Here is a 9,337-nt window from a genome sequence, read left to right as displayed (position 1 = left end):
GTCAACCACCAATTGTGCAAGTTCTCCTACTTGAAAAGATTAGAGAGGCCTGTAATTGTCAACATAGGTAAACCTCAACCATGAGAGACAGAATGTGGAAAAAAAAACAGAAAATCACATTGTTTGATTTTTAAAGAATTTATTTCCAAATTAGAGTGGAAAATAAGTATTTGGTCACCTACAAACAAGCAAAATTTCTGGCTGTCAAAGAGGTCTAACTTCTTCTAACGAGGTCTAACAAGGCTCCGCTCGTTACCTGTATTAATGGCACCTGTTTTAACTCATTATCGGTATAAATGACACCTGTCCACAACCTGAGTCAGTCACACTCCAAACTCCACTATGGCCAAGACCAAAGAGCTGTCGAAGGACACCAGAGACAAAATTGTAGACCTGCACCAGGCTGGGAAGACTGAATCTGCAATAGGTAAAACACTTGGTGTAAAGAAATCGACTGTGGGAGAAATTATTAGAAAATGGAAGGCATACAAGACCACTGATAATCTCCCTCGATCTGGGGCTCCATGCAAGATCTCACCCCGTGGCGTCAGAATGATAACAAGAACGGTGAGCAAAAATCACAGAACCACACAGGGCAACCTAGTGAATGACCTACAGAGAGCTGGGACCACAGTAACAAAGGCTCCTATCAGTAACACAATGCGCCGCCAGGGACTCAAATCCTGCACTGCCAGACTTGTCCCCCTGCTGAAGCCAGTACACGTCCAGGCCCGTCTGTGGTTCGCTAGAGAGCATTTGGATGATCCAGAAGAGGACTGGGAGAATGTGTTATGGTCAGATGAAATCAAAATAGAACTTTTTGGTAGAAACACAGGTTCTCGTGTTTGGAGGAGAAAGAATACTGAATTGCATCCGAAGAACACCATACCCACTGTGAAGCATGGGGTGGAAACATCATGAGTTGGGGCTGTTTTTCTGCAAAGGGACCAGGCCGACTGATCTGTGTAAAGGAAAGAATAAATGGGGCCATGTATGGAGAGATTTTGAGTGAAAATCTCCTTCCATCAGCAAGGGCTTTGAAGATGGGACGTGGCTCGGTCTTTCAGCATGACAATGATCCCAAACACACAGCCAAAGCAACAAAGGAGTGGCTTCGTAAGAAGCATTTCAAGGTCCTAGAGTTGCCTAGCCAGTCTCCAGATCTCAACCCCATAGAAAATCTGTGGAGGGAGTTGAAAGTCTGTGTTGCCCAACGACAGCCCCAAAACATCACTGCTCTAGAGGAGATCTGCATGGAGGAATGGGCCAAAACACCAGCAACAGTGTGTGAAAAGCTTGTGAAGAGTTACAGAAAATGTTTGGCCTCCATTATTGCCAATGGGTACATAACAAAGTATTGAGATGAACTTTTGGTATAGACCAAATACTTATTTTCCACCATGATTTGCAAATAAACTCTTTACAAATCAAACAATGTGATTTTCTGCCCCCCCCCCCCCCCCCCCCCCACACACACACACATTCTGTCTCTCATGGTTGAGGTTTACCCATGTTGACAATTACAGGCCTCTCTAATATTTTCAAGTGGGAGAACTTGCACAATTAGTGGTTGACTAAAAACTTATTTGCCCCACTGTATATCATTCTAAATCTGGATGAAATTCCAACCACGGTTGAAAAGTTGTATCATCGAGATTTATTATATGACTTATGAGAAATATCAGTTGTTGTGTTTTTGTGTCGGTCAAGAGTCATTTCAAGTTGACAAGATAAAATGCACAATCCAGACCAAAATCATAATGTGCATCAAATAGCCTTGCATTGTCACTGAAAATGGACTGACCATTACGGGGCGCCGTTTGTAAAGAAGCACATGATGAAAATTAAGACATTTTCTCACATTTAGCGCCACACAGTGTTTAAAATGGTGTGAAATTTTTAGTCACTTTTTTTTTTTTTTTTTTTTTTTGCACATTTATAACATTATTTAGCAACTTAAATATTCATTTTTAAATAAGAAGTTTTGGACCTGATTCTTTAAATCCAGAACTAAATATTTAATTTAAATTTATATCATTTATCCTAAATGTTAAATCAGGAAACGGTCGGAACTAAATATTTAGCTTAATATGCAAATTCACACGACTGGAGACCGGAAGTAACAAAATAAAAGCTGGTGGAGCAGCTCAGCCTGTCTGTTTACGTTGCTTGAAAATGAATAAAACCTACTCAACGGTGGCAGTCTGCTCTTGGACATATATATAGGTAAAATACACATTTAGGAGAAACTATTTAAAGAGCATTTTGTGTGCTCCAGCTTTTATTTTGTTACGTCCGGTCTCCAGTCATGTGAATTTGCATATTAAGCTAAATATTTAGTTCCAACTGTTTCCAGATTTAGCATTTAGGATATAGGATATAAATTTAAGAATTAAATTAGATATTTAGTTCTGGATTTAAACATTCAGGTACAAAACTTCATATTTAAAAAGCAATATTTAAGTTGCTAAATAATGTTGTAAATGTACAAAAAAAGTAACTCTAAAAATTTCACACCACGTTTTAAACACTGTGTGGCGCTAAATGTGAGAAAATGTAATTTTCGGCATGTGCTGCTTTACAAACCATTGCAGACATTTCATTGCAAAAATTGCGAAACAACACTGAGCAAAAACAGAGGAAATCAGCCTACAATCGATATTGTATAATAGCCAGCTAGATGCAAAAGTTGAAGTCATTTGTAACCGGCAGCCATTTCAAAGCAGTGGGCTGAAAAAAATATGCATCTGAAGAAATACCCCTCAGTGTCGATTTTGGATTTACCTCTTAATTGACAAAAATGAGGGAACCCTACAGAAAAAGAAGAACAGCTACTTAGCTACAACCATGCGTCGCCATACATATTTCACTGTATAGTAGTACTGACACAAGACGGCCGACAAGTGATAATGGCCGTCCCGTTTGGCTCGCAGTGCGTGTAACGCATCTAGCGCTACATTTATGTGATCTATATACAAGCCAACACTAGTACACCATCGGCCATCTTCTGTTTAGGAACTCGCAGTCGCGGACATCTACGAACCGGAGAGAAAGGAGTAAACATCAACCATCATGGGAGCCGTTTTGGGGTTGTGCTCCATGGCGAGCTGGGTAAGAAACACATGTTTATGATTATTCTTGAGTTTAACGAATAAGTATCCTTTTCGAAGCGTGTTTGTCTTCACTTAGTGGCATGACTGCGCAATAACAAAACGAAAGGCCTTGTGATTTAATGGTAACGCAGATTAGAGAGGCCATTTACAGTGCGGTGATCTTCGCTGTCGATATTAATCACGATATAAAAACGGATGGCTGTTTATTCGTGTTTTAAACTGCGGTGATGGGCGACAGTGCCAAACAAGTAAGCCGATGATGTATTTTATTGTGTCAGTGCAAACTATAATGGCAGACTACATCCTTATCCATTCTTATTGAGTGTTAGTATAAAATTTCGGGCTGCGTTAATGTTTTCACTTCGGTAGTCGTCCTGCGTGTGATATGGTAAACACGTACGTAATGGCGATGATGTCAACAAAGCAGGCTGGAATGAGGTTAGCCATTGCGAAACCGCAGTCTTGTAAACATGTCCAGCATTGTGACGGTAGCGTTGCAACATTTGATCTCAGAGGCGATAAACAGTTACAAGGGGCCTCCTGACATTTGATTGATTGCTTTACGGGTTTATATTTGTCTAGTAACCTATTTTTGGGCTGCAGATCCCGTGTCTTTGTGGCAGCGCCCCCTGTCTGCTGTGCCGCTGCTGCCCCAGTGGAAACAACTCGACGGTGACTCGCCTCATTTATGCGTTTTTCCTTCTTCTCGGAGTGGGCATCGCTTGCATCATGCTGATGCCAGGCATGGAGGAACATTTGAAGAAGGTAACGTGTGGTATGAGCTGTGGGGTGATGTAGGTAGCAACTAGGCCTGTCGCGATAGTAGAATTTAGCAGGCGATCATATTGTCTCATAAATTATTGCCGATATGCAATATTATTGTTGATATGCGATATTATTGTTTTAAAAGCGGTCACAATTAGTGGTCGACCAATATAGGATTTTCAAATGCTATTGCCGATATGTCAAAAAAAATTCAACCAGTTGCCGATATCCAAAACCGATTTTGTAAGCTGATATTTGAGGCGGATACACTTTTTTAAAAAGTGCGTAGATTATGAACGACATTTTTTAAATTTGCTTCAATAGCTTGGAATTTACAATGATGACCTGAGACTTAAAGTATCAATTCGGTCAAGTGCTACCAAACTAACAAACATAGCATTTCATTTTATGAGTGCAAGTGCAAAATGCCAATAAGTAAGGGTGTAACGGTACATGTATTTGTATTGAGCCGTTGGGTATGTGGTGCTTGGTTCGGAACGGTGGCGTACCGAACGAGCTTCTGATATAATGTAACCCTTACTTTTCGAGGCTGTGAGTCGATCGAGTTACAGTTTCTTTGTGTAGATTATATTTACTCCGTCTTCTCTACTATAATGAAGACCAACACGGTAGGACAGTATAAACCAGAAACTTCAACGGCGCGACAACGTGGCCGCAGCAAGAACGCAGTGAAACGCGGGCGTTAAAGTCAATCAGCTAATGCACACCCTCCCAGGGTACCCGCAGGTTATTAAAAGTATTTTAAAAAGCATTGAATTTAGTTTTCCATTATTTAAGGTATTAAAAGTATTAAATTAGCTGTCGTAAGTCTGGAATTTTTTCACCGCGGTTTTAATTTTCAAGAACATCTCAGTGCTACCTAAATGATATCCGCGACAAAGTTTTTTTTTTTTTTTTTTTTAATCCATGACGAAGATGACATGTAGAATATTTACGATGCACTGCACCTCGTGCGTGCGCGCCGTTAGCATAATTAGCATCAACATCACAACAGCAGGCAATCGCACAGTACTGTGTGCTAACGCAAGGAACTGCTCAGATGCCTTAGTTGTTATGTTCGACGAAAGCCTCAACAAGACAACCACGTCCAAACAGTTGGACCAGCATGTGAAGTATTGGATCGGCGACCAAGTCGCATCCAGATACTTTGGGTCGCAGTTTATGGGTCATGCGAAGGCAGTGGACCTGCTTAACATTTCGAAGTAAGTTGCCAATTTCTCCAATTAAAATATGTTAGATGCAATAATGTATTTCTGCACGGTTTGCCTTTCGAATGAATGTGAATTTCGTAGTTTTAACTCAAGAGTTAGCCATGTTCAATGGGGTATTGGCAGGTGCACTAGCCTTAGCATGGATAAACCGGAGTCGTAGATCCGCCATCACCCTCAGATACACAACACGGGGGACACTATTATTGGAACGAGTGTGGGGTAACGTTGATCTGAATAACATGGCATGGTGATAGGCAAATTATAATGTAGGTGATAGTAAAACACCTCCTGGTATATTTAAATGTTTTTCTTGATTAAATAAGAGTATGGATTTTCTCTATCTGATTAAAAGAAATTTCTTCAATAGCTAACAAAGGATTAACATGTGTTTTGTATACTTGTAATGTGATTAGAAAAAAACAATACCAATTAAATGGTCATATGTAGCTTTTTTATTTTGTGGTAATTAATGGTAAACTACTGCCATTTAGTGGCTGTTTTTTAAACTTTCACTGCCAATTGCAAGCGTTTTACAGTTAAGGTGGCCAACTTGACAATCACCTACAGTTGTGGTCAAAAGTTTACATACACTTGTGAAGAACATAATGTCATGGCCCTCATGAGTTTCCAGTTATTTCTACAACTCTGATTTTTCTCCGATAGAGTGATTGGAACAGATACTTCTTTGTCACAAAAAACATTAATGAAGTTTGGTTCTTTTATGACTTTATTATGGGTTAACCGAAAAAGTGATCAAATCTGCTGGGTCAAAAATATACAAACATGGATCTGAAAAAGCGAATCATTGACTTGAACAAGTCAGGAAAGTCACTTGGAGCCATTTCAAAGCAGCTGCAGGTCCCATGAGCAACAGTGCAAACAATTGTTTGTAAGTATAAAGTGCATGGCACTGTTTTGTCACTGCCACGATCAGGAAGAAAACGCAAGCTATCACCTGCTGCTGAGAGAAAATTGGTCAGGAGGGTGAAGATTCAACCGAGAATCACCAAAAAGGAGATCTGCCAAGAATTAGAAGCTGCTGGAACACAGGTGTCAGTGTCCACAGTCAAGCGTGTTTTGCATCTCCATGGACTGAGAGGCTGCCGTGCAAGAAGGAAGCCCTTGCTCCAAAAGCGGCACCTTAAGGCTCGACTGAAGTTTGCTGCTGATTACATGGACAAAGATAAGACCTTCTGGAGGAAAGTTCTGTGGTCAGACGAAACAAAAATCGAGCTGTTTGGCCACAATGCCCAATAATATGTTTGGAGGAGAAAAGGTGAGGCCTTTAACCCCAAGTACACCATGCCTACCGTCAAGCACGGTGGTGGTAGTATTATGCTGTGGGGCTGTTTTGCTACCAATGGAACTGGTGCTTTACAGAGAGTAAATGGGATAATGAAGAAGGAGGATTACCTTCAAATTCTTCAAGATAACCTAACGTCATCAGCCCGAAGATTTGGTCTTGGGCGCAGTTGGGTGTTCCAAAAGGACAATGACCCCAAACACACATCAAAAGTGGTAATGGAATGGCTAAATCAGGCTAGAATTAAGGTTTTCGAATGGCCTTCCCAAAGTCCTGACTTAAACCCCGTTGAGAACTTGTGGACAATGCTGAAGAAACAAGTCAATGTCAGAAAGCCATCAAATTTAACTGAACTGCACCAATTCTGTCAAGAGGAGTGGTCAAAGATTCAACCAGAAGCTTGCCAGAAGCTTGTGGATTGCTACCAAAAGCGCCTAATTGAAGTGAAAATGGCAAAGGGACATGTTACCAAATATTAGCGCTGCTGTATGTATATTTTTGACCCAGCAGATTTTATCACTTTTCTCTGTTCACCCATAATAAAGTCATAAAAGAACCAAACTTCATGAATGTTTTTTGTGACAAAGATGTATCTGTTCCAATCACTCTATCAGAGAAAAATCTGAGTTGTAGAAATAACTGGAAACTCAAGAGAGCCATGACATTATGTTGTTCACAAGTGTATGTAAACTTTTGACCACAACTGTACCTACCACCTTGACTAGGTCCTCTTAAAAGGGAAACCTGTTGTATTGCAAATGTAATTTCTGAAGTTGCTGTACAATAATAGTGTAAAATCCATTTTATCCTGGGGAAAAAAATTCTGAAAGACCTTATATTTAAATGTGTTTTAATTGTATCTTCAATAAATGTGCATTCTTTTGTCAAACACACTTAGCAATTTAGGTTAAATTTGATGTTCAGTGCTGTATTTTTTTAATATGATTCAGTATAATCTAAGTAATGGGTGGGAGAAAAGTATTAATTTTCAGTTGAAATGGCATTAAAAAAGGTCTTGAAAGTCTTGAATTTAGATTTATCAATCCTGGGGGGACCCTGCCCTCCTGCGTCAATACTACTACCGGTAGCTAGGATAGGGCAGACAGGAAGTCACTCGTGTAAAAATACGGTGGATCCGGTCTATTTTCAAACTAATATGCAATCGTAACCCACTTTTTGAGTCCATCAGATCTCTTGAGTGGTAGATCGGGGCACTGCTGTCTTCTCTGCTATAATAATAACCAATAAAGCCCTGTGTTCAATACAAGACCCTCATACCACAACAAAACAAGTAGGAACTACGGTAATATTCACATCGGAATTAAAGTTATACAACATAAAATACACAATATAAGTGAATACTACATCACATTTGTAAAAATATAAACACATAATAAAATAAATAATAGTCCATTTAGATAAAATACATTGAAATGAGCTAAAACACCTGTAATTAAATAATAAGAATACAGATCCTGCTTACACAATTAAATTTATTAATTTCTCTGTGGCGCTTTAACTTGAGAAAATCCACCAATAAAGCTTTTGAAAACCGTTCATAAGTTCATAAGGGGAAAAAATGATTCATTGCGGCATTTCATTTGTAAAATACATGTTAAAATCTTCGTCATTGTGATTGCTTTTCTCTTTAGCACAGGACTTCTTTTTTCCTCTGCACTCCTCCTCAGAGTGGAAAGTTTACGGTTAACGGTTTAGTGAACGTACTTCCGGTGAAGATTTAAAAATATAAGCACGTCATGTTCGTCATATAAATAACGATTTCTGGAGTTAATCCCACATACTTCAGAATTCAGATTCTACACTAAGGATAGCTTTAAAATGACACTCTTGATGAAAAATCCGATTGGCAATAATTAGAGTACTATTATGTACAGTATAGTAGTATACTATAATGTTAATCCCAGATATCTTTTTAAGGATTGTTTTGAATTATGTTGGAAAGGCAAAGTCATTGTTCTCAATCTGTTTACATTCCATTCTTTTGCACCAGTTAATGCTATCAGCGTTTGACCTCATTGTTTATTTGTGATTTTTTGTTGTTATTTACGTGTTTATCTGTAATTTGATAAAGAATTTAAGTGTTCCAAAATGTTTTTGTGAATTAATAAGTGTCATAAAAAAATTCCTAGCTAAATTATTCAAAAAAGAGAAGATTTATTAGATTAGTCGACTAATCGTAAAAATAGTCGGCTGACTATTCGGGAGAAAATTAGTCATTTGCGACAGCCCTAGTTGTACCGGAACATATTTCCTCTACACTCTTCCTGGAGTAAAGTCGAATTGGCTTTACAGTGGTCATCTTTCTGTTGACAAGAGCACTGATACGTTTTTGTAAAAATGAAAACTACAAAACATTGTGTAAATAATATGAAATAAAGTCACAAAATAAAGCAAAGTATACATTATGTGTCACAACTGGTAGTACAACTTGCTAGCAATGAAATAACATAACCACATTTTACCACAACCGTATCATGACAATAAAGGGCTATTCTATTCTATTCTATTCTATTCTATTCTATTCTATTCTATTCTATTCTATTCTATTCTATTCTATTCTATTCTATTCTATTCTATTCTATTCTATTCTATTCTATTCTATTCTATTCTAAAAATGCAAACAAAACAGAGACCTCTCCAATATACTACACAACACTCATGAATATAAAACAAAGGAAAAATATAACTTTCAAGCAATGCTTGTATTAGGCACAAACCACGTGGTGAGATGGCAAGAACTGCTATGTTACAGTGGCTGCAGATGTTGGCTCGTCCATTTAGTTCTCCCTATTCGCAATGAGCTCGCTGGAATGTTTCAAAACTAATTACACCCGAAACACAGGCAGGTAATAAGTGAACATGACAGAACTACCATATGCATATTGGCCCAAAACCGATGTCGA

General features: G+C 38.6%; 1 protein-coding gene across 1 annotated transcript in view; it reads left to right on the top strand.

Annotated features, from left to right (window-relative positions):
- Positions 1-2,941: 2,941 nt before the first annotated feature.
- The window catches only part of serinc1 (serine incorporator 1), a 29,617-nt gene continuing 23,221 nt past the window's right edge, over positions 2,942-9,337 (top strand). Inside the window, exons 1-2 of the mRNA XM_057822827.1 lie at positions 2,942-3,111; positions 3,717-3,878. Coding sequence (XP_057678810.1) covers positions 3,073-3,111; positions 3,717-3,878 — 201 coding nt within the window. The 5' untranslated portion in view covers positions 2,942-3,072. The remainder of the gene's footprint in view (positions 3,112-3,716; positions 3,879-9,337) is intronic.

Source organism: Corythoichthys intestinalis, chromosome 19 (assembly GCF_030265065.1).
Source record: "Corythoichthys intestinalis isolate RoL2023-P3 chromosome 19, ASM3026506v1, whole genome shotgun sequence".
Lineage (NCBI taxonomy): Eukaryota > Metazoa > Chordata > Actinopteri > Syngnathiformes > Syngnathidae > Corythoichthys > Corythoichthys intestinalis.
The sequence above is the reverse complement of the archived record's forward strand: the minus strand, read 5'-3'. Positions and strand labels throughout refer to the sequence as shown.